This window comes from Histoplasma capsulatum, genomic scaffold (assembly GCF_000149585.1).
Source record: "Histoplasma capsulatum NAm1 scaffold_5 genomic scaffold, whole genome shotgun sequence".
NCBI lineage: Eukaryota > Fungi > Ascomycota > Eurotiomycetes > Onygenales > Ajellomycetaceae > Histoplasma > Histoplasma mississippiense.
Window position 1 is genome coordinate 525,658 of NW_001813978.1, and position 25,036 is coordinate 550,693.

Genomic DNA, 25,036 nt, shown 5'->3' on the forward strand with positions numbered 1-25,036 from the left:
CAGAACTCGATTTCGCCGTAGAAGCTGACGGGTAGCAGATTGATTGACGTTATGAACAACCAAAACACACCGATGAATATGCAGCAGGGGCGTCCTTGATCCAGAATTGGATGATAAGGCTTGTTGCCGTCAACTCGAGTGCGAAAGTAATGGACCACGAAAACCCAGTATATCCAACCCATCGCGAAACCAAGACTAGGATCAGCGAAGCGGGTAGCGTACGTGGTGAAGGCGCCAGCTACTGGTATACACGTTGCCATTTCTCCAAGAGAAACTATGACGGAATACACGATAGATCCGACGAAAGTATATGCGATCAGAGCACCGGCAGGGCCCGCAGTTGAAATTGCTTCGCCACTACCAATGAATAGACCGGTGCCGACAGTTCCGCCTAGGACGATTCAACAGTAAAGTTCCGAATCGATAATGAGAGCATTTGTATATACATACCAATAGCAATCATCTGAAGGTGTCTGCTTTTCAACTTCCTCTGGAGCTGGGAAGATTGGGAAGACTGGTGCCAGAACGACTCATGATACGGGCATGACGAGGTGTCGCCTACCGTAGCCGTCGTTCCTTTCTCATCCTGGTTCAATGATTCGTGATCGATCAAATCCGCCATTCTAGATGCCCGAACGTACAGATGTCTCGATGGGAAACAAAATCAAGTAAGTCTCTAAAAGAGAAAATCGTCAGAGCGGGACATAAAATCGTGGCAGTGAACTTGTTTTCCTGCCCACAAACTGAAGTGGTCCAAAAGCTGGAAAATATATAACTATATATATATATATATATATATATATATTAAATCTCTTATTTAATATGTCTGCAATTAGGAGTGAAGATGCAAAGAATGGCAACCTCCAAAAACACCAACTGAGTAATGATTTAAGAGGCATTGCGATAGACGGAAAGTAGCAAAATTGGCCAATTGAGAATTCGCCTCTGCGGCAACACACTCAGCGGTGACTAATCAGCATGAGAGTTGGTTCCAACAAAGACACAACAATGGAACCAGGCATGGAACTGCGAGCCAAAACGAACAGATAACATGTTGTGCTAATATGTAGGGCCCTATACGCAGGCAATGATGAACTTCCATGATTCGCTTGCTATGCCGGCCTTCGGGCAATTCAACCGAAGGGGAAGCCAGCAGGGGTAATTCCTGACGAATGTGAAATGTGCATTAGCAGCAGGCGTTTTATAGGATAAATCTCGACTCAAAAGGCATAGCATCCTTCAGGATGTGCCATGTACGATGTCGGGAGCCCTTTGGATATTCGTAAAAACTGCGAGGCAAGGATATTCGCTCAGCCGTTCCAGTCACCACCATCGCATTACTATGTATCATGCATCTGAAAGCTGATCAGAAGCTAACAATTGAGCCCCCAGATAGCAATGGTGGTGTCATCCCGTCCCCGCCTCCGTTCGAAACCATGAGTATGGGCGAGTTGTTCAAAACGGGTCCATGTCAGATTTAGTACGGCTCTTGTGTCCATCATTTCGCCCAAACGATCGTCAGTGTTGCCCTGTCTCTCCAAGCCATAGGGTTGGTAAATATAGGGCTAGTTCTGCAAGGTGTATGCCCCCCTTCTGCAACAAAGAGATCACAAACGGTATTGAGATCGGAATGTTGTGCTTGTTGGAGGTAGGCCAAACCATAAAACTGAATCAGGTTCCATAATTCAAGCGAAGAGGCATAAATCTTTGGATATATTGATGAATTAGATAAAGCGTTCCTAGCACATGTGCTAATATACAATATGCTGGTCACGAAACGTGAAGACTCTACTCCGTACACTTACATATATTGGTTGGAGAGAACAAACCACAGATGCTCAGTTCCCTCGTGAAACCACACGATGCGCCCTCTTTCTCCGTTCTCTGTAGACCATCCCAAGGAATCACAACTGCGATGGGGCGGGATGAGGGCTTACAGGCGGTGCGGCCCTAGCTCGAGCATGTTCTTGATCAACTATCTTGTTGTCTGCCATGTCCAAGGACCACAGACAGCTGGCTCAACACCTGGGTCAATTCCCCAAGTTTGCCCCAACATTGTTCTCCACGTGGCGCAAACATATCAAGAATTCATCCACTGCCATCTCAAACACCCGAACATGGCGTCTCGTTAGCGCGGCAAATGAGGCGCCAATGCCCAGCTAGAAACACACGTGATGGCGGATGGGAAATTTCTCTGAGCAAGACGGGAGCTCTCGACGGTCAACTCCGTCGGAGTTTTAGTTTAGCTCTGAAGTTATTTTATTATTATGGACGGCGGCGCTGCCACAAGGGAAAGTCTGCAGCTCCAGGAGTTCTCCTGGCTGCCTCAAGTTGGCCTCATAGTGGCCTGGCTTCGACACAGATCTGCTCTCGCCTCAGCTTCAGCTCATCCCATCATGGCGACGATGACTTCCACAATGGAGTCCCCTAAGCTCTCACCTGCGACGACGCAAACTCGGACCCAGACCCATCGACGCCGCCTTAATCGTGAGGAGCGAAAAGATATCCTAGTCCTGCGGCGGCTAGGTTATACGTATCAAGCTATAGCTGAACATCTTCACGTCTCCCATCGCGCTGTCCAATACACCTGTGAATCAAATACGTGCGATCCCAAAAAAAGGCCAGGTCGGAACAGCAAGTTGTCCACCAAGCAAGTCGATGACATTGAAGCCTTTTTGGCCGCCTCTAAGGAGAATCGGAAAATGTCCTACAAGAAGATAATCGAAGTTCTTGGCCTTGACGTGAAGCAGGACTGTCTACGTCGAGCTCTGCAGAAACGTGGTTATACTCGCCAGGCTACCTCAATGCCTAATTGTCGGTCCAGCAAACGTAGCGATCTTGTAAGTTTTGTAGGTCTACCAGGTTTGTAGGAGTTTGGAATAGTCACTAGAGCTAATACACCCGTTATCAGGCTTGGGAGATATGTAAAACCCCCGACATTAGGAGCAAAGACCAGAACGAACATGAGTCCTCCGCCGGGTTATTGCTCCCAGACCATCCCTCTCCCGGCGGGCTCCTACATCATCACCATCGCCAACCTGCTACAGACCAACCTCAAGCCCCTTTTACCCGATATCCTCATATTCCCACTTCCTACCAAGGCTACCATTCCATTGCCTCTCCTCAATCACAGCCAGTCCAGCTTCCGCACCTCCCAGGCCCATACCACCAGGCCGCACCGCCAGAATTCCAACACCTTCCACAACAATACACCTCTATGGCAGCCCATCATCACCCGCAGCAGCCGCAGCTGCTGAAACAGCAATACTCACCACAGTGCCGATCTATACCACTTGAACCTCGTTCAATCCCTCCCCAGAACAATCCAGTGCATTTACACCCTCACTCTTTGTCAACGGCGATTCCTCCATACCACTCACTTCACGAGTACCATTCTATTTCTTCCAATAAATCACGCCCTCCTCTCCCCGGAATACCGTCGACCCCTATCCGAGTATTGTCCCAGTTTGATTGATCGTCGTTTCCGTTTCGGGTTAAATCTCCATCCCCATTCCAATCTCCGTCCTTTCGCCTCCGTGCACATCGACAATCGACATCCAAAACCTCAGCCGTAGTGCATCCCCGGGCTTATACCAAACAACAAACTCCCACGCACAAATGGCAAGTTCCATCATATACCCCTGTGAAAATAAGTAAAAATAAACCACGTACTGGTTATGCTTTCATCTAACAGAGACAAATCTAGCTCGTAGAAGTATCCAGCATGACGGACCGATCGCATAAATCTAGCGGATATTCAACACCACTTACGATACCAGATGACCGCAGCGACTACTACAGATATGAGACGAGCGTTCCGCCTGAGATGGCAGGCGTCGATTCGGAACCGAGGTTGCGATGGCAGTGAATTCATCCATTTATATTTGTAAGATACGATTAAAGTTTAGAAAATGGGCCTCAGGGCCTGGTTTGGCGCGTATGGGAAACGAGCATGCTGCCTTCACTGGTCGCCATGCAATGTACAATACCTGTCGAAGCTGAATAGAGAAAGCTAAGTCATTGGCGTTTGGAAACCCACTGCCGCTTAAACAACTCTTTCTACTTTGGCTACTTTTTCTTCACCAGGGTCTCTCATGTCTTGATATTTTTTTTTCTTGGCTAGGGTTGTCTATTTGCAATGTTTTAATACCTGGGGTAATACAATATAGAATATAGACCAATGCTTTGATACTTACATAAACTCATCCTATAGTTACGCTCTTTGTCTGCCTAGGACTCGTGCTGGCAATAATAACATTAGCATACAAATGCCATAACCGAAAAACATACATAGCTCACGTTAACCGATATAAGGGGTGTCCATGAAAACTAAAATTCATACATTTACTCGCTCCGCACATTTCTTATAAGCGCTCAAACAAAACGCGAACAGAGGAGATGAGGGCAGGAAAACACGAATAATCAAAAGCAATTCATCATGAGATGGCCATGGGTCACCATCTGCACCAAATAAATTTGAGTACACTAATATCAATACCACACCGCCGGCATAATTTCTCAAAGAAACCCACTAACAAAAGCAACAGCATAAGACCGATACTTCTCCACAACAGCACTATGGACTTCCCTGTCAAAGCCTGAGTCGCAGACCGGATCTCCTGAGTCACAGTAGGACCGCATGCGAGAAGCATACGCGTCGCATGCTTCGGAATCCGGGCGTGGGAAGAGCTGGCAAGATAGTTACATTGAGAACATTGAGTAGGATTGGACATCTCCAGGAACCAATGTGCTTCAAATTAAGAGAAGGGAATGAATGACCTGGCGCGGAAAGGAAGGAAAATAACTTACACCGCTCCTAGTTGAACTGCCAACATCGAACGATTTACCGGGTACGTGGCGCGGATCAGCCATAAAAATAATCGCAGACACTACAGGAGTTTCCAAGATACAATTTGGAGTTAACTAAAAGAAGAACCAAACACTATGTTGATATCCCACTAGCTTTTGTATTGTCTTTTTCTTTCCTCCTTCCCCCATTCCCACCACGGACAAATTGTAACCGTCCAAGCGACGACAATAACTCGCAACAACGTCTTTTGCGTACCTTTATCCACAATGGTCCGATCAACCGCCCGCTCCGCAAAGGCTCCGCCACACAATACATTGCCAATAACGTGGGCACCCTGTGAATACCCCAGTAGCACAATCTTCGACTGCGGACAGCTTGACACGGACGTGTTTAAAAGGCCAGTCAAAGCTTGAATCCCTTTGTATAACGAGAGGGAGTACGGGAACAGATCCGCGGGGTAATCAAGCGCGATTCGCTTGCTGTTCTGGCGCTCATTGCCAAGATCGCCGGCGATGCTAGCCAGACGGCCTTCGCCGGGTTCTTCGGAGGTGCCGCGCGCTGTGATTATGGTTATGGCTGTGCAAGAGACGGTAGCAGTCTGTACTTGCGCGACTGGTATTGGGAGCAGGATTGCGATTGCCAGATGGGCAATTGCGAGGATGAGGGACATCACTGGCGCTATTGCGAGGGCAGTCCGCATCGTCGTTAGAATATCTATCTATCAAGACTTCGGAAGCTACTGGAGGGTTCGTGACATTGGTGCATTAGGGACTGTGAGAAAAATCCGATGATGCCTATTTACGTATATGGATATAGGCAAAACTGGGGAGAAGTTGGGAAGGAACGGATGTTCGAATCTGCCATTGATCTATTGGTCAATGAATAGGCAGCCGTCCTGTAGCGCCAGGAAGACAGAAAAATCAGCAATTGGTGCTTGAAAACGTCAAGAGTCTTCCGTCAGAGCTGCTGAGAAGCAGCCAGTGGTTAGGGAGAGTAAAGCAATGCACACCCTGAAAAAATCCAGTGTACTTGCTCAGCGGATAGCATCTGGGAAGAAGTTACACGAGAAGAATATCAGAAATAATTCGAGTATGTTTGAGGAGTGTTGAGAGCTATAAACAACTTTACACGGGCTGTTGGAACGAATTATTCTTGAATCGAGAAATCTTGAGTACTGCCATCTGGAGAGGAGAAGACCTGTGAGGCCACAAAGGAGCATGGCCATATCGCAACACAATTATCCACAAAGGCAGATCTGAGCAACATCTGAACGATAAAAGTTGCAGGGGTATTTGGTTTACAGTCAGTCCCCTGAATGACTAGAATATGCTTTTGTTCCAGAGCAATGCAATTGGAAGAAATCTTTCAAGATGATAGTCATATCAAATATAGGAAGAATAAAAACAAGTAGAAAAAACCTAAAAAGGATAAAAGAATAAAAGCTATGGGGGACAGCAGACCAACAATTCCTCTCTACATGCGAGTTCCTGAGCTGGGTGTGTTCAGGGGAACATTGACATCACCAGAATGTATGTAGGGTTCTAAAACCACATGCTGTCTAATACGCTACACCTCATAGTATTGCTCCGTTTCATTTTTTTTGCTCTTTCTTTCCCGGAGGAAATTGTTGATTTCAAGTAATTCTTTGGATGCAAAAAAGTTTCAATACCTTGGTTTATTACGTATCATTCCGCTGATTACTATCTCTATTCCAGCTTCGAAAGGAATGAATGGTCTTGAAGCCCTGACACGGCTACTTCAATCCAAACTAAGAAAAGCTCATGATTGAAGAAAATGAGAAAGGGTGAATCAAGCTCTTGATTTTATTCAACTTCCCTGCTAATCTATATTCATAGACAATCATGTTATTTTGTTAAACTTTTCCAGGGCCAGATTCTCCATTCCATTAAATGAAGGGGATGATGGATGTGAAACTGAAAACTTTAGACAGTAAGTACTAAACAGAGCTAGAACCTTCCTATCAGCAGAAAACCTCCACATCTTTCGGTGAGGGCGTTTGATCTTTCCTGCCGCGGGGAGATAACGGGTTGAACTCGATCCGTATATATCTTCGATTTGTTGATTAATTTTCTCAACTCAATATCAACATGTGAAATAGCCATATCCCCATGCGCACTGCTAGCGGCGAAATGTCCGAGATACAGCTAGGTCAAAAGGAACCTGGCTTAGAGTGGCCGCTGTCCGGGGTACCGTTACAGTAAATAGAATGTCTGCCGTTCAATGTTTTCAGCATGAGAGTAAGAAATCAAGGATCAAATAGAAAGTCGATTTTCATCGGAGAAAATAAAATAAAAAGTTAGAATTCCAATTATTTTTTTTCATTTTAATCAGATATTCCAATTGTAGACAAGGGTTGGAGTTTCAACTCGATTGAACTTCTGGCACGATCATGGTAATCTAGGTTCCAGATGAAAATATGGATTTGGATTAAGGAAATTCTGACTGGCTATATAGATATAGTTGTAGCCATGGATGGACGGTAACACTGCGCTCAGAAGCGGAAAACCTAACGCCCGTAAAGTTTCAAGGGATCTGATAATTGGAAGTTAAGCGCTGCTTTCCCTGTTTGGTTGAACAGGTGCTCGCGGCATCCCCACACCACCACTATATTCTATGATAGTGGGGGGGGGGAATGAGGGGATGCGGGGGGTTGCCATGAAGTACAGAATATACTGGAGGCCCAGAACCTAAGGTATCAGGCTTTGTACGGACTCTGCTGTCAACCACTTAGCCTTCGATAGACATGGATTTGGACTCTCATATCCTCCAATCCAATTCCGTCCCCAACTTGATACTTCAGCAGGGTTGTATCTCTTCGGAACCACCGAGAATCTTCTGACACAACGCGTTCCCAATTCCCGTCAGCAACGGAAAGTAAGGCATGATCGAGAAGAAAACGCATTGGGTAGTTTCTTTGTGACATCGGGTGGTTCAATTTCGTTGCAGACGCTTTTACATCTTGGCGCGTTGTGCGGTCTTCCCTGGAAGGAGGGGGTGTACTGGAATTTGACGATTTTTGCGTGGAATTTTCCTTACTAGTAGCAAATGAGACAGTCGAATAACTCCCGGGACTGTCCACAACGAGCAGTATTGTCCCAGGGTGGAGCATATCCGTTAGCCGAAGCAGGAATGCCGTCGTCATAGATATCGATGTTAAGAACAACTCGTTCAATGTGAACATCAGAGTGACCAGCATATTTTCGTTTCGCTTCATAGCTAGCCAATCGAACTTCATATCACCATTCACGTTCCTAGGTGGGCTGAACAGGGAACGCATTTCCTGATCTGTGAGTTTCAATACGTCTGCTTTCTTAAAATGAACCTGAAACTGCCCGTCAACTTGACTCTCTGGATTCGTGGGAGGAATCAACGGCGCAGGGCAAGCCATCGACGACGGTATAGATTCGGATAAAATTGCTTTGTTGAGGGTGTTGACAAGGGAAGACCAGTCAGCAATATCGATAGAGGTGATCGAGAAATTTGAAAACGGTTGCTGGCCTGCAAGCTGGGTATCAGTGTCAGGAATCTGTACTGGCTCCATCTCATTTTCCAATGATATATTTCTAAAATTGTTGCTCATTGAAGAGAATTCAGCCGCGCGATCCGAAGTAACAGCTGCTGGGGCATTGGATATTCCCCCATCATGCAGCCACCTCCACGCCGCAGCCAGTCCAACAATTTCTGCTCCTGCACCTCCTCCAATACAAACGACATGCTGACCAGATTTCTCGTTTCCAGCAACCACAGTACGATGCTGAATAATCATCTCTAAAACAGATGCAAATATACCCGCATAGCCTAAGGCCCTTCCGGCACTCCAACGTAGCGCGTATGCTTTGAGCAACTCTTCATTTGCATCAGCAAATGCAGATATAAAGTCCCGATGATAAAGATGGGTCTTCAATATCTGGACCAATTCTGATAAAGGTCGCGATAATGCTTCTGTCTTAGAATCCCTATCGGAGAGGAGACCATACTGAAAAACGTTCAGGAGCAATTGTTGAAGTGGAAGTGGTAATATTTTCGTCTGTAGAGCCGGTCTGCTGTTTCCATCGTTGGAGGAAGAGAGCCCACCCATCGATTCCGGGCACTTGCTGGAGGATTTCCCACCACTTTTAACGCTGGTAGATTTATTTGCCATGTCGGGTGCGCTCTTTGGCTTAGCGCCTTTCTTTCCGTTTGGCTTCGGCCCATCCTTTCCACGCCGATGTGATTGAGCCATTTTCCAACACCTCGTTGAATCTCCAACACGTCGTTAAATCTGTTCCAATCGACGATGGGAATACGGTCACATGACCTTCTCAGACCCAGGTATTAAATAAACATATTAGGCCACTAGGGCAAAAGAGCTCAATCACCACCAGCGCCGTGGTACGGAGTATAGAGGGTACGAATCACCCAATCCAATCCCCCCAACAAAACATTGCCCACTGGCCTTATCTCAGCAAGCTCGGCCGCTTCGCAGGATAATTGCTGTTTTAGTTAACACTGATTTAATGATTAGTCACTCTTTTAAACAAGCTAATCTAAAACTGGTAATGAGCTAACCCAAATAAGTCTTTGATCCCATGATGTGCAATTATCCTGCGAAGCGTCTGAGAAAAAATTCCAGTTTGTTAGCAACACGGGGACGATTTGCTATACCTTAGGCATGGGTGAGAATACCAAACCAACTCCATCTATTCAGCATCTCTGTACCACCTTGGGACCTAGGAAAATCAATGTTCTCGCGATGGTATCAATTTTTATTTTCATATTCCCATTTCTTAGATATGAAGTATCACCTCAAAGTCAACTCATTTTTTTTAAACACGGGAACAATCTGCTATTTACTTGATTTCAATCAGAAAAAAAGTGATAATTTTCAACAAGATACATCTATATTAAATATTGATTTTTTTAATATAAAAATTATATATTTATATTCTTCTTCTCTTTAGCTACAAGCTAAGGTGGTTCACAAATTTCAAATATGTATGATGATTGTGTAATTGAAAGTCAAAGTTGAACAATTTGAAGAATCTATGAAAATCTCAACAAATCTCCACAGAAGGATGAACTCGGGAGGATTGCTCTGAGCACATGACTTGTAACTAAAGTAGTTTAGTGTCATGCTGCTGCAACCGGAGCCAGAGATAACACTGGCCCCAGGGAAAGATGTAAATTCTGAGTGACACCCACAGCTACAAAAATCCCTAATCCCACACAAGTCTACCTTACCTCTATTTTCATGGTTGACATTTCAATCATTTCTATTTGAAATTTATGGCATAATTCTCCTGTGCTTTATCTCTTTGGACTTTATTCCCTCTGTCAGTTTTTTAAATTATATATGGACTGCAGTATACATTAGCAAAAAGCGTTTATTCTCACATCCATTAATTACAAGAACATCATTGACTACTGCAATTTAATTAACATCGTAGCAACATTGAAGACTGAGTCTAATGGCTTTTTTCACATTGGTTGAGAGGGGTGGTTGTTGCAAGTGTTCCCAATGGCGGTGGGCGGTGGATGAAAATAGAATTCGTTTAGAGCAATAATATAAATTAGAGCAATAATATAAAGCACTTCCTCCGCCTTCTAAAAAATTCCACAGATATATCTTCTGGCTAAACAAATTCCACCAATACTCAAACTATTTAGCCTGCCTGCACTATCTTCAAACTTGGTAGTCAATATGAATCAAGCGTGCCAGCATTGTCCCTCCAATCCCCTAAATGGGCCACGATCATTGCGACGCTCGGCGTCAGTGTCTTCAATCCGCCCCCATTATGACACTGATCTGTCAATGGACAAACATGATATCACCGAATACCTAGCAACGATCGAGCGTCTGGAGGATTTGCGTTATCGCGAGGTGGCAAGATTGCAGGCAACGTTGGGTAGCCATGGCGAGGAGCTTTCCAGTATTCGTTCGAGACTGGAGAATGCAAAGGGAAAGGAATAGGCAAGGAAGAAAAGCGCATTAGAAAGAGCCCAATTATGTGATGCCGAGATTATTTCTCTGAGGGAAGAGCTTGGATATCAGAAGCAACAGAATATCGCTGTCGAAAATTTGGCAGCAGAGGCTGAGAAGACCATAGCTAACATGCAACAACATATTCGCCGCTTGGTATACCAGCTAAACAGTATGCGGAATAAAAAGGAACAGTTTGCGGATCGCATCGATCGTCTTGGGAACACCAACACCGTGCTCCTCAAGAAGAACAAAGCTATTGCAATGGAGACTGATGAGTTCAAACATGAGATGAACGCCGCAAATAGTTCCCTGATGGATGCCATTGTTCGAGAGAAAGAGAAAGCAGGTCTAGCACTTATCCAGCGTGATCTGGAACGCGCCCGATGCTGAGGCAGGCCTATTTCCGGTAAGCGCACCCACGACCGCCCGGGACGACATTGTCATGCATGTCTTGACGACACATGGACCGTCCACGTTGAAAGTCGATGGGCCTGGTGCACGCCGTGAAGCAGCACAAGAAATGCGCAGAGGGGCCGCGAATACAGCACAGATAATTGACCAAGGAAAATATACAATGACGCTCGAGATGAGAGTATCAACCCCTTGAATCCTAGAATTGTGCACTTTTAGCGGCTAAGGAAGTGCTGTTCGTCAGCATGAAAAGGAAAGAGGAAATTTGAGAGAAGTGAATCGCAAGCTCATTACTGAAATCTGGAAATATAAGAAGCGTATGGAGTGTTTGGCCGAGCGCATTGGCATCAATTTATCAGAACCAGACATTGAATCAGAAATGCAGTGATGGATATGTACTTGCCCAGGTTTCCAGTAGCGGCTTGAGGTTGATAGCTAGGAGGTAAGTTCACCAAATAGAAAGTATCCGATCTTCAGAAGTTCTGAGAAAGTCTCCTTTGTCACTGGTCACCCTTTCTTCTCATCAGCCAGCTTTTTTGTATTTACGTAGTTTCACTCCCGAACCTAACCTTTCCTAGGACTATCATACCGAAAAGACCACCCAAAATAAAACGATTCAAGGTCATACACTGGTCACTATGGACACCCTAGCACCAGCGTTACCTCGCGCGTCCAAGAACCCATTTCATTCCACTCTAATTGCGAAATCAAGGTCATTCACAAGTAGATTCTGAGCAATATTGTTTTCCGCCGCCATTTCAGTGATCAAGCTAGTATTGCTGTGGACTAGTGTACGGAGGAGTCCTTCTTTGAAGGATGGGACGGGCCGGCGATCGTCGTATCGTCCTCCCACTGGATGGAAGGTGGGTGGGCACATTGGTTGCTGCTAAACCTGGGCCATGTAGTTGACTGAATGAGACGCTAATTGCTCTCTATGATGAGTCAATTGTAACCTTTTTAAACCTTTTTATCTTTTTCTTTTTTTACTCTCTTTTTGCATCCATGCAGTCAGGCAGCAGAACTGCATTCTGCCAGCCTTTTGTTATATATAGATACATGGGCGACGACCTTTCTGTCAACCTTTTTTCTGTTTTCATGCATCTTCTCTAGTACCTGGCTTATAGCAACATCCGATACTCAACAACAAAGGTCATCCACTTCTGATCAAACCCCGGTCTTTCGAGAAAAATGGCGGAGAAGTGGGCACAAGCTGGATGTAACAATTGGGCTTTGAGTGGTGGGCGCTTCTGCGCCAATCGTGAGCATAAATTCCGCCCCCGAATTTCTCCAACTACCTCCTAACACAGAGGTGAAGATAAGCCTCCTGGATCTCAGCAGAAACCTGCAGAGGAAGTCCACAGTGACGGGACTCGGATTCCCGGTCTCGCAAACGACTGTCAAAGACCACTGAATCTTGTAGCTGGATCGCTTTGTTGATTGTCATTTGGACTGTTTCTGAAGAGCATGGATGGTAGAAGAGGGAATGGGGAAGACAATGAGCAAAGGGAAGGGTATCGAGAAAAGAGACTGTGTTGGGGCGAGTAGATTAGCTTCTGAGATCCACTCGCCATTTAGCGTATTCGAAAATTCTGTCATTTCTTGGCAGTCAAAAACAACGCGTTGAACACCATTTGAACGAATTTCATCAACTTCCGCAGCAATTTCTATACAGATCTGATATTCTCTGATTGCAATATATTATTCATATCCTATATTGAATGAAGCTATACTGATTTCCTAATTCGGAAAATTTGTGCATATATATATCATCATGCCTTCAAAACGCCGTTCGACCACAACGCGATGTTCAAACATGAAAGACACCCCTTCCATCTCTACAGCAGCAATAACTTCAGTTTCTACTGCAAAAGCTTCTACTGCAAAAGCTTCTACTGTGAAAGTTTCTACTGCAAAGACTTCTTCTGCAAAAGCTACTACTGTCTCATCTGTTTCTTATGATCTACATAGAAAACACATTCCGTTGATAAGTATAACACAACACATGATTGATGAATATAACAGTGAAATATGATAGTGATTAATTTCAGATGAAAGAGTGAGAAAGAAAAAATTTAAAATCTGATTTTCGTACTTCTGTATCTTTATTTTTATATTTATCAAAAAATCTTTTTAATTGTATGGCGTACGCCGTTCAATTGGTAGGATAATTCATGTCTGAGTTTCTCTAATCTAGAAGGGTGGGCGAACGCCCCTATATATATACGTAGTCATCCCGTCAGCGATCCAATCCAGAGGAAGGAGCGATCGCAGCATACGGGAAGAATAGGAGGAATAATAATGCAGGGGTGGAAGGAGCAGGGCGGAAGGGAGACTAGGGGCGGAACGCCACAAATTGAATGAACTCTTCTTCTTCAATATACACTCCTTCTGCAGCATGTCTGAATTGCAATTGAGTAAATCGGTCACAGCAAGACTCTTGAATAGCCAATTTTAAGAATTTTTCATAAATTGTACAAGTTTGATGAAGAAAGGTTCAATGACATTTCATTCAAGTTTTCAAAATTGAAAATGTAAGCTCAATTGAATTGAAATTTGAGAAATAAAAACAAAGATAATGAATAAGATGATCAACTGTCTGAATTAACTGAATTACTTCATATCTAATATGAATTGACAATGTTATTCATGATAATAATCATCAGCTGATTGTTGAATGCAGTATCAATAGTTGATAAAAGTTTGTTTTGAAGTCAATTTAAAAAATCTTTTAAATTTCAACAACCTTCTTTAATGCCTGTGCAAGGCAGATATTCATCAAGAGTCATGACTGCACAAATACTTCAAATCTTTCCTCTTGTTATATCAGTCTTGATTGATGCATCATCATCAATTGAAGAGTAGCTATGAGTTCGCCAGCCAGTCTTCTCATTGAAAATAGACTTATTCAGAAAAACCAGATCATCCGCAGAAAATTGTGTAATATCATTTATATAGACCTGGCGCAGGGCTTCACTGTGAGACAGAGATATACATTAAAGCAGCTTTCAATTCCATTTGTGATAATGTAGTAATTTGAATATTGCAAACTGACTAGTTTGAACTCCTCATTCATTTCAAAGCCAGTATATCATTTCATTCTAATGGTGTCAATTTTCATAAAGAATGAATTCAAAAAGTACTTTCTCATCTGCAGACGACAGTTTACAGACTCGGTCAAGTTGATAATAATGAGATGATTGAATACTTCTATATCACAGTAGATTGCTTTGAAGCTGGAAGATTGTTTGAGGACTAACATGACATTCTCAAGCTATATCATTTGACTTCCAATTAAGAAGAAGCAATCGCAGCAGTCAGCTTGTTTTGAGAGAGGTAGGCCATGCAAAGAATACAGCTTAGAAAACTCAGAGTGGTACAAGTTCTCTTGCTCCTGTGACACAGCCATCAATGTATATATTGCTAAATTCGGAAATCAGCACAGCTTCATTCAACAGAGCAGGGAGGATAATAAATCACCATCAAAGCATATAAGACTTGTATAGAAATTGAGGCAGAAGATGATGAGAATTGATTTCAATCAATAATTGATTCAAATGGTGTCAACGCGTTGTTTTTGACTGCCAAGAAATGACAGAATTTTCGAATACGCTAAATCCACAAATAGATCCTTGTAAAGTAGTTGCCCACCTGAGGCGGCAACTCCACCGCACGTGATTACCCCTATAATGGATGGAGTTAGCTAGCGATCACACGATGAGAAGATTATTATCTTCAGGAACTGCCCTGAGTGTGTCGGCTTGGCCGGAGGAAAGCTCGGAGATGGGGCCTTTCACCTTCAGAGGAGTCAATTGATCATGTGCCTAGTGCCATTTGTTTTAATCGATATACGTACTCCGTATATGGATGTATTATTAGAACGCTTAGACCTATTCCTTCTTCCGCATCACCAGAGTCTTTGCACTTCATCTCCTTTACTTGAACATCTTTAGAATCTGTTTTATTAATTCTCATTCTCGATTTCTTTTAACTAAAATGCATGATGCCTCAATGGTCATGTGAATGGGAGAGCTGTGAGAAAGTAGCTGCACAGCGATCAGGGGACTGCTTGCTGTGCGACAGACACTTCTGTCGCACGCACCGCCAAAAGCCATGGCATGAATGCCCCAAACCAGAGGTTAATACAATAAATAGGAATATCAATATCTAAAAGCACTGCTCATGCTGATCAATTTAGGAAAACTGAGAAGCCTACTCAGCCCAATTTGCAGCTACAGAGGCTCGCCACATAGACAAGTTATGGCGTCAACTAGATCGTTCAAAGCTGTGTTCCCACGCATCAACACTTAGAGGAGGCGTCCCATGCACCGTTGACTTGTCTAGCAAGAGCTTGTCTGCCATGATGGGAAACCAGAATTGCCATGCTGAGATCACCTTCGATGACAATGTCAAATGGATTGCTCGTTTTCGCCTCGCTCGGACCTCATCACCGCCGCGGGAAGTACGTGATTGGATACTTCGAAGCGAAGCTGCCACCATGACTTACCTCCAGCAGCACACTTGCATTCCCACGCCCGAAATTTTCGATTGGGCGTGCGAATCCGATCCAGGGAACCCACTTGGAGTTGACTATATTCTGATGGAAAAACTGGATGGAAAGCCCCTGGATTGGCAGACGGCGACTCCTCGGCAGAAAGAAAAAATTATGCAACAGTTGATTGACATGTTCCTCGAGATCGAGAAGCATCCCTTCGAAGCAATTGGGTCACTTTTCTCCTCGGCGGGAGATGCTATAGAGATTCAAGGTCTCGCACATCAATCAACATGGCAGGTTGGAAAGGGTCCACTTGGTCCATTCTCTTCCTTGTTAGAGGGATCACAGGCTATGCTTGAGTCTTATCTTAGAATGATAGCCAGCGGCGAGATTGATCCCTGTTATCCGGTAGAAACCTATATAGTTCATCGATTTCGCCAGGATATTGTTGGCGCTCTCTCGGAAAACATCCTACCAGACAACCAATTTTTTCTCAAGCACCCGGACGACAAAGGTGACCACATTCTGGTTGAAAACCGTTTTGATATCGTGGGAGTCATAGACTGGGAATGGACTCGAACGGTCTCGAGGGCCGAGGCATTTTGTTCGCCATGCATGATGTGGCCGGTGAACGAGTTCTACGACGGCTCTAATCAATTAGCTGCAGATGAATTGCGGCTAGCTGCCATCTTTCAGGAAAGGGGCCGTGCAGATCTTGCCAACTATGTTCTCAAGGGTAGAAAGGTTCAGAGGTTTTTCTTTGCTCTTGGGCCTGAGAGTTCTTTTATAGATATGCAGACGCTTCCACGTCTTTTCGCGGGACTTCAAGAAGTTTTTAACGTCAAAAGCGAGGAATGGGAGACTTGGAAGAGCAAGGCTCTTGTGAAATGGAAAGATGATGAGTTACTCCTGGGCTTGTTGGAGGAATCATCACATTAGGTGCTGTAAAGCTAAAAGTTAGGATACAGGGCTAGGGCTTGTTTTCCGTAACAGGAATAACGCATGTGGCTGTTTCTACCCTTCTATTGTTTTCTTTTTCTTGCTTGCTTTAGATTCTTATAGATAGAACCAAGAAGCCTTCACCAGCACTCGACATGACAAGGAATTTGTGATAGTGGCCGTAGTTATGCACATGCTCCATGAATCGGCACATAGCTAGTATTTTGAGGGCTCAATCAACCGGCCCTTTTTTTTTTTTTTGATAGATAAACTTTGTTAATGTAATTCACCATTTTCTGAGACACTAAAACCATATGATATAAAACTCTGCCTTAGACTATCTATTTCAGACTAAAGAGTAGTGCATTGCACTAGAGATCAATGTAGAGATGTCTAGATATTACACACAGACTTTATATAACTGAAGTAAACAGAAATAATATATACCTGGTCTTTTAGATTTAGAAGTATTATATAGTCAGACAGCTTCTCAAAGTAAGTTGATTTATATTCATTATTATTAAATACTATATCAAGCAGCTATAATCTATGAGTTGTATGAGGTTGAAGTTGTATTCTTTTGATTGGTGTATCCAAACTATGCAATATCATGTGATTTAGTGTCCCAGGACGTGGTGAAGTAGTGGACGTTAAGCTAATTGTCAGATAGGTGAGTCAGCCAAACACCAACGGTTAGTTAGTTAGTTCATTGGTAGGCACCAGTTTCTACGCAGCAACTCAGCGTTTCTAGTAGAGATATAAAATGGCTCCTCTAGTGACTATATCTACTTGGTAGGTCCTATGTTTTATTCGCGGGTATCTGTATCAGGATGCTAACGGCCCTCTAGTTCCCTCAACCAGTGGGTGCTGGATTTCGAAGGAAACACAAGCCGGATTATAGAAAGTATCCGCATTGCCAAAGCTGCTGGGGCTAGGTACGCATCCTACCATCATCCTCTTGGGAATCTGTATTGAAAATATCCTAGGCTTCGCGTAGGGCCTGAACTTGAAATAACCGGCTACTCATGCCAAGATCACTTTTTGGAAGGGGATCTCTACCTACATGTTTGGCAATGCATTGCAACCATCATTGACCATCCTGACTGTCAAGATATTCTGATAGATATCGGCGCCCCTGTATGTTTGAAAATATGTCATTATTCGTACACAAGTTGTTTCTGATTGTCTGACTCATCCAAGGTGCGCCATCGTAACGTATGTCACACTCTATAGGAAACGGATAAACCTATACTTATGGCTCTAGATTCGCTATAATGCACGAATCCATATTCTGAATCGGAGGATACTTCTGATCAAGCCGAAGATGTGGCTTGCGGGAGGTAGGAAAGCCTTCCTATTAAGTCAAAACTACCTTCATACTAAAGCTCCCCAGATGCCAACTACTACGAATATAGATGGTTTACTTCATGGGCCAAACCAAGATATGTTGAGGACTATTATCTTGAAAGAATTGTAGGCGAGATTACTGGTCAAGCCACTGTTCCAATTGGAGATGCAGTCATCAGCACATATGACTCGGCCATCGGTATCGAAACCTGCGAGGAACTCTTCACCCCAAATAACCCAGGCATCCATATGGGGCTCAATGGAGTAGAAATATTTACAAATTCAAGTGGAAGCGTTAGTTTGAAGTACCAAACATTTCCCCCCTTCTTACTAACGTCGTTTTAGCACCATGAACTCAGAAAACTCAAGCAGAGAATCGACCTTATTCGTCACTGTACGAGAGGTGGTGGTATCTACTTATATGCCAATCAAAGGGGTGAAGACGGAAACGGACGTCTTTATTTCGACGGCTCGGCTGGCATATTCGTTAATGGGCGTGTTGTTGGAATGAGCTCTCAGTTCTCCTTAAAGGATGTAGATGTTGTCACAGCTGTTGTGGACCTGTTAGTGCTGTTTCTAGACCAATGTGTTCTCACCAGCTAATAGATACATAGGGAAGAAGTCCGCAGTACTCGTACTTCGGTTAGTCGAAGCTCTCAAGGCAGTCAAGCACCTGCATATCAGCGGATCGAAGCTCCAATTTCGCTGTCAAGAAAGTCAGACTTACTTAACCCAAATGTCAAACCTTCTCCTGATATCGAATTGGAATACCATTCCCCAGAGGAAGAAATTGCTCTGGGTCCAGCTTGCTGGCTTTGGGATTATCTGAGGCGCAGCAGGCAATCTGGTTTCTTGTAAGATTTTATTGGCCTTATCTTTAAACTCTCCCACTGATTATAGTTCACAGCCTTCCCCTCTCTGGAGGACTGGACAGTGCATCAGTTGCCATAATCACATTCTCGATGTGCCGGCTTGTTGTTTCCGCTTGTCGCGACGGAAATCAGGCGGTTATCGCAGATATGCGTAGGATTGTCGGGGTGCCAGAAGATTCACATTGGCTGCCAGATACTCCTCAAGAACTTTGTGGCAAAATCCTTCACACATGCTACATGGCCACCACTAATTCAAGCAAAGAAACGAGAAATAGAGCAAAGCAGTTGGCCAAGTCTATCGGAAGCTACCACATTGATCTTGACATGGACTCTGTCGTTTCAGCGATATCTAACTTATTCACTTTTGTAACTAACTTTACTCCACGTTTTTCCGTCCACGGTGGTACCGCCACTGAGAACCTCGCTCTCCAAAGTAAGCCTGCAAATTCAGGAGTATGTATTTGAGTTTTAACTTATCCTTTTAGATATTCAAGCACGCTCCCGCCTCGTTGTTGGCTATATGTTCGCTCAGCTTCTGCCTCTGGTACGGCAGAGGCCAGGGGGATCTTCCCTCCTTGTTCTTGCATCAGGTACGTTACATGCCATCCATCTTAGTATATGTCTGTGACTAACTATTTTAAGCCAATCTCTCGGAGCAGTTCGTATTTCCCATATCTGATTTTTTTTTTTTTTTTTCCATGACCAGGCGCTAACTTTGTTTATAGATTGAGAGGGTATCTGACCAGTAAGATGCAACTCCCCAAGCAGCCAGTTTGAATATGCTGATGACTGGAGTAGAATATGACTGTTCAAGCGCCGATCTGAACCCAATTGGCTCAATTGATAAAAGCGATTTGATCAATTTCCTAACGTGGGCAAAAGTAAACTTTGATATTCCTATCATTGAAAGCTTCGTGCATGCCATTCCCACGGCAGAAGTACGTATTTGACCTATCGCCCCCAAAGGCGACCTAAGCACGCGCTAACCATCATGTAGCTGGAGCCCATTACCGAAAATTACACACAGTAAGCGTCGTCTGCCCTTCTTCGCTTTACTCATCACCACATGCTAAGTTAGTGTCCTAGATCCGATGAAGACCAAATGGGCATGACATACGCGGAGCTCTCCCTATTTGGTCGCTTGCGCAAAATAAGTAAGTGTGGTCCTTTCGGAATGTATGAAAAGCTCCTCCATATGTGGCCCGAACGACACACGCCACAAGAGATATATGAGAAAGTCCGCAGGTTCTTCTATTATTATGTGAGCAACAGCTACTCCCTCTCCGACGCATTCAATTTTCCCGGGAGTTGGGCTAACGTAATTATTAGGCAGTGAATCGGCATAAGCAGGTTTGTAGTACATTTTTGCTGAAACAGGTTGGAAATCCAGGTGATTAATTGCTGGGAGCATCATTAGGTTGTTCTTACACCAAGCTATCACGCGGAGAACTACAGTTGCGACGATAACAGGTGAGTCTTTCACACTTCCGCTAAAGCATCCCGGATGAAATTGAATCCTTGCAAGGAGATCCGCACACAGCCTTAACACCCCTTGCAGACATGACCAACGACCCATTCTTTATCCCGCATTATTTCCGTTCCAGAATAAGAAGATTGAAGAGCACGTACGGGCTTTGGAAAGACATGCGGAAACTCCAGTTACATCTGAAGATACGGCACATGCTTCGCAGTGAATAACGCGCAAGCATGCTATGCAGCTACACGATGGCCCCGTAAGAGACGAGAACTAGGCTCAAATTTTGTCATGGTTTTATGCAAATAGCTGCTCCTGGTGCGAAATACCAAGAACGAAGAGGCCAATCGATGGCTGGGTGCCGGGTGGATACGAGGGTTGAGGCATCAGGATCAAACTTGCGCGAAATGAATGACATGTTTACACCCCCCATTCCATTCTCTTACCCCCCCCCCCCCAATACACGAAGAGAACCTGTACCATTTCTTATTGCTGCATGTCAAGTTATCCTATGAAACAAAAGGGTCAGTTACCCAGCTTGACAGCTCAGCGGTTGTTGAGGCCCAAAATAGAAATAAATCTGAAACGGAAATACGACAAACGCCGTGGTAGGATAGACATATGTGAGTTGAGGGAGACATCAGTCTTAAAAAATTCAATTTTGTCAGAGATTGTCACTTTCATAGATACGAGATGAACTGAGCTGCGCGCGATCGCGATCCAGCATTTCAGAAGCTGTTTCTCGCAATCCAGTCAGTGAACTCAGCAGTCAGATTAATATGGGTGCTCCTGGGGTAGTACTTGTACCTGCGCAACGGCTATTTGGTGACCCTTAGATCCACTGTTAGCTATCTGCATCTTCGAAAGGTATTCTCTTAAATCACTAAAAAATGATTTGTCTTCGTATTAGGACTCCGACATTAAGAAATCTTGATCGGATTTATTCAGAATCGCCATGCATAAACTCCCTCGGTGTGGAAGAGGAGGACTCCGATAATGACTTGGTTAGTAAAGTGGCCCCTATCCATCGTTGATTAAGTCCGATGCTTTCCAACGACTCCTATATAGTCCTGTGGTACATGGGCAGACATTCAGGCTATATATCAAACATGGAATTACGGCTGAGATGTACAGTACAAAACAAATTCTTGAGCTTCACAAATTCAGCTATAGTGAGAAGCTTACATTTATTAGACCAGCGGAATTACTTGAACTCGAGGATCCCACAGTCATTGATATAGAAATGTCTTAGCCGGGCGATTCAGACGATCGTATATCTTCTCTTACTGATATTCCGTCGAGTTAAAATCGTCGAACAAGGATACTAAGCTGGTGGTTGCGAGATCAAAGCCTTGCATAAGGACAGCTTACCAGAACCTGAAGACTTCGTATTAGATATACCTAGCAATCAACGAGAGAGAATATGCATCAGAACCGTGAAGCTCCCGGGATCTTTTGCAGCGTAGCTGCCCAGATCCGAACTGTACTTGATGTAGGCTCGAGCACTTTAGAATGGAGTTGACGCTTCGAAGAGAGCAGGGTTCAGCTAAAGAGTACAAGTTTCTGGTTACTATTTGCATATTATCTCGAATCTACACTGATCAGGAGACGGAGCACAATTCGCGATTCGACGAGCCTTTCGGGGATTTTGCCTGCTGCGCATTCGCGATACAGCATGGCTCAGCGGATAACTTTGACGATATTACGGACCTCAAAAGCATAGCCTTGGAGAGTCTTTGCCTGTTTTGTGATTAGATAATACTATATTATCTCCTGTGCCTGGTCGAGAAAGACGAACTTAAGCAATCCAGTAAATTTTGAACGGACTCTGTTTTGAGTCTAGGGGAATAAGTTCTCGTAAGGCGAAACGCACGACGAAACAAAACTACACGCAACACCATTGATGCCAGTCCGTAAAAACCACAACAGGTGGGAAGAACCTGGCTGCTGCTGCGCATTATTTTCCGAGGTCCCGATCGATCAGGGACTTGGGCCAGGGCGAAGGCCGCAGAAACCATGTCGGAGCTTCAAATTTACGGGGAGATTCAGAAATGAGACAGTATGGATGAACAGACAGGCTCCTTTGACGGCGGGACTACAAGTTGGCTAGGTAGCCCAGAGACGACGATATTTAAGATGCACCGACTTCTGGATGCTTTTGCGAAATCTTAACTGATTAATCCACGCTTCTCCTTTTCCAAGTCCCAGCGTGCCCACGCAAAGTACAGTGGAAGGACAAGTTTTATACATTCAGTCCAGGCCTCCCCCTATTCCCACTCCTTCCAAAGAAAATACCCATCTACCGAAATGCACTTATCAATCCTTATTGCTGCCGCTCTCTCTGTCGTCTCCTCTGTGCTGGCTTCCTCAATTCTAGAAGCCAGGCAATGTATTGGTCCCCATGTCAACAAGGCCACTCTCGCCTTGATCAAAGAATTTGAGGGCTTCGTACCGAGACCCGAGCCAGATCCTATCGGCCTTCCCACAGTGGGATATGGCCATCTCTGCAAGACCAAGGGATGCAAGGAGGTCAAGTTCCCGTTGAGCAAGGGAACCGCAACAACCTTGTTGAAGAAAGATCTCAGGGTGCGTTCGCTGCCCGCGCCCTATGAAAGTAGAAATTTTTGACGTGTTGTGAAACAAATGATGCTAACATGGCGTTTTAAAATGTAGAGTTTCCAACAAGCTATCACCCTGTCAACTAAGACAGCTGTGAAACTCAATGCAAACCAGTACGGCGCCCTCGTATCTTGGGCATACAACGTTGGGCCCAATGCTGCCCGGTCTTCCAGCTTGATTAGCAGGCTCAACCAGGGTGAAGATCCTAACCAAGTAATTGCTCAAGAGCTGCCCAAGTGGAGATTGGCTGGTGGTAAAGTCTTCGAGGGACTTGTTCGAAGGCGCAAGGCGGAGGTTAAATTGGCCAAAACTCCAACCAAGTCGAAGGCACTTCCGGTAAAATGTTGAATGTGTGAAAAACAAGCTAACGGCATTCCTCTCTCCTCTTGTTCTGCTTCCTTTTGCATCATATTGCAGGTTTTCATATTTAAAGGCTTGTTTCGTGTTTTCCTTCGTATAATTTTAGCATTTATTTCTCTTTCCACTCGTCTCTTCTTCTCCTTGTTTGTAAGTTCGATTGGGTTTGCCACTCTGCCTTTAAATGGGGGAAGTCATCTAGCGTATGGAACAATGGACACATTGTCATTCTCAATAAGAAATTCCAAGAGTATGGTCTGAAGAATGGAAATTCCGGCATCTAAGTACGAAGACTGGTTCTTTGTAGGACAGGTACTGCACATGTACGTACAGTACATGCACAACTTGAGGAAAATTGATATGCTGAACGCAAGACAAGTCAAATGGCGCGAGCTAGTGAATCCAGCAACAACACGCTGTTTCATGCAAAGTAGCAGCCTCAGTCTCCTCGGGTTATCGATTCAGGGTAAGATGCGCTTTTTTTTACAAGTAACAGCAGGGCGTTGTGCAGATGGCAGACGTCAGCAGGAAAGCCTACCTACTCATTTTGTCAGAGAAAACTTTGATGGTGCAAAAGTCGCATTAGCCAGCCAGACCTGCAATATGCCTAATCATCCAATTGTGGTGGTTTACCTTCATCTAGGGCCTGGACGGAGCACACCTGGACAGGGTACACATGATCCACGTGGCACAAACCAGTCGTGCAAAACAATTCTCGAACACAGGAGGCGCAAAGACATTCCAACCCCGAGGCCGGGGTGTTTGATGGGAGGGAACTCGATAAAATTTCCCCCGGTGATGCGTGCGAGTCTGTGTACGTGTTAAGTCCGTGCTAAACAATATCTCAAATCGGGACATCTCCTCTGGTTCAAGAAATGTGGCCTGTTGAACATGCGCACCATATGCCACGAAATGAGAGGCGAATTTACTGATTGGACAGCCATCATCTAAAAAATTGCCCAGGGCTGTACAGGGATGAGAAGAAGGTCAGCCACAAGGAGTTGGTGCATGATATCTGAAGGGAACAAGCAGATGCCTGTCATTCGTCTCCCTCGACCATCTATGGGCTAGAGAAAAGAAATTCCTTCCAGAACGGGTAAATAAGGCGGCTTGCAGTGTCGTATCTTTCGAAACAGAGCCACCCCAGCCGGCATTGTCCGAATCAAATATGCATGCTTCTTGCAACTACCAGCGTCCCGCAAGATACTGCCATCAGCCAGTAGGGTGGATTTTATTGTCCCGGATGTCAATAGTATATTCGGAGCGTCATTCTGGAAAGAACATGCATGTATATGTGGAGAAAGCTGGCAAGTTGATTGCATATCATTCCCGACAACATGAAGGGGCGAGATCCCTGTTGCTGAATAGTTCATATTATTGACTGAGGCGTGCAAATTCGACATGTCGAACTATAAAATTGAAGACACTGGCAGGTTGTCTCCTGTATCACATGCACTGGATGGTTACTCGTTTTGATCGGGTGTTTTATCGTCCTTCTCACTGCCCAGTTTCCAGGGCCGCCACCACAACTCAACAAGCCCCCCAATTGATAGATCAAGGAGAAGCTCAAGTCTCAGGGTAACACCAGGAACTAACTGGTGGCCCTTTCCCAACAGTTCCTAGCCTGAACGGGGCTGAAAGAGGCTGAAGCTGAATGAAAGCACACACGTCATCATTTATGCGCTCGGCTGGACGACCAAGGCAGCCAGTGCCTGGTATTGCATGTTTTGCT

General features: G+C 44.6%; 9 protein-coding genes across 9 annotated transcripts in view; 6 read left to right on the forward strand and 3 right to left on the reverse strand.

The window, feature by feature from the left end:
- Positions 1-622, reverse strand: part of HCAG_05014 (hypothetical protein) — a gene marked incomplete at both ends in the record, with an annotated part of 1,833 nt that extends 1,211 nt beyond the window's left edge. Inside the window, 2 exons of the mRNA XM_001539497.1 lie at positions 71-391; positions 451-622. Coding sequence (XP_001539547.1) covers positions 71-391; positions 451-622 — 493 coding nt within the window. The remainder of the gene's footprint in view (positions 1-70; positions 392-450) is intronic.
- A 1,795-nt stretch (positions 623-2,417) lies between these two features.
- Positions 2,418-3,868, forward strand: HCAG_05015 (predicted protein; the record flags this gene model as incomplete). The annotated part of the gene is made up of 3 exons (XM_001539498.1): positions 2,418-2,840; positions 2,912-3,454; positions 3,707-3,868. The coding sequence occupies 3 exons, from the start codon at positions 2,418-2,420 to the stop codon at positions 3,866-3,868; spliced, it is 1,128 nt and encodes a 375-aa protein (XP_001539548.1).
- A 345-nt stretch (positions 3,869-4,213) lies between these two features.
- Positions 4,214-5,510, reverse strand: HCAG_05016 (predicted protein; the record flags this gene model as incomplete). Its single annotated transcript, XM_001539499.1, has 4 exons — positions 4,214-4,242; positions 4,533-4,689; positions 4,810-4,889; positions 5,066-5,510. 4 exons carry the CDS (start codon positions 5,508-5,510, stop codon positions 4,214-4,216), a joined length of 711 nt encoding a protein of 236 aa, XP_001539549.1.
- Positions 5,511-6,254: 744 nt separating this feature from the next.
- HCAG_05017 (predicted protein) lies at positions 6,255-7,032 on the forward strand (the record flags this gene model as incomplete). The annotated part of the gene is made up of 3 exons (XM_001539500.1): positions 6,255-6,339; positions 6,667-6,760; positions 6,930-7,032. 3 exons carry the CDS (start codon positions 6,255-6,257, stop codon positions 7,030-7,032), a joined length of 282 nt encoding a protein of 93 aa, XP_001539550.1.
- A 518-nt stretch (positions 7,033-7,550) lies between these two features.
- HCAG_05018 (conserved hypothetical protein) lies at positions 7,551-9,053 on the reverse strand (the record flags this gene model as incomplete). The annotated part of the gene is made up of 2 exons (XM_001539501.1): positions 7,551-7,666; positions 7,868-9,053. The coding sequence occupies 2 exons, from the start codon at positions 9,051-9,053 to the stop codon at positions 7,551-7,553; spliced, it is 1,302 nt and encodes a 433-aa protein (XP_001539551.1).
- An 889-nt stretch (positions 9,054-9,942) lies between these two features.
- On the forward strand, positions 9,943-11,400 carry HCAG_05019 (predicted protein; the record flags this gene model as incomplete). Its single annotated transcript, XM_001539502.1, has 4 exons — positions 9,943-9,990; positions 10,478-10,579; positions 10,956-11,117; positions 11,146-11,400. The coding sequence occupies 4 exons, from the start codon at positions 9,943-9,945 to the stop codon at positions 11,398-11,400; spliced, it is 567 nt and encodes a 188-aa protein (XP_001539552.1).
- Positions 11,401-15,699: 4,299 nt separating this feature from the next.
- HCAG_05020 (predicted protein) lies at positions 15,700-16,635 on the forward strand (the record flags this gene model as incomplete). The annotated part of the gene is made up of 1 exon (XM_001539503.1): positions 15,700-16,635. The coding sequence occupies one exon, from the start codon at positions 15,700-15,702 to the stop codon at positions 16,633-16,635; it is 936 nt and encodes a 311-aa protein (XP_001539553.1).
- A 763-nt stretch (positions 16,636-17,398) lies between these two features.
- On the forward strand, positions 17,399-20,200 carry HCAG_05021 (hypothetical protein; the record flags this gene model as incomplete). Its single annotated transcript, XM_001539504.1, has 12 exons — positions 17,399-17,427; positions 17,484-17,570; positions 18,051-18,276; positions 18,328-18,545; positions 18,597-18,836; positions 18,917-19,307; positions 19,340-19,444; positions 19,580-19,599; positions 19,669-19,792; positions 19,852-19,880; positions 19,941-20,008; positions 20,184-20,200. 12 exons carry the CDS (start codon positions 17,399-17,401, stop codon positions 20,198-20,200), a joined length of 1,554 nt encoding a protein of 517 aa, XP_001539554.1.
- A 2,435-nt stretch (positions 20,201-22,635) lies between these two features.
- HCAG_05022 (predicted protein) lies at positions 22,636-24,070 on the forward strand (the record flags this gene model as incomplete). The annotated part of the gene is made up of 4 exons (XM_001539505.1): positions 22,636-22,914; positions 23,002-23,283; positions 23,711-23,770; positions 23,948-24,070. The coding sequence occupies 4 exons, from the start codon at positions 22,636-22,638 to the stop codon at positions 24,068-24,070; spliced, it is 744 nt and encodes a 247-aa protein (XP_001539555.1).
- Positions 24,071-25,036: the final 966 nt, after the last annotated feature.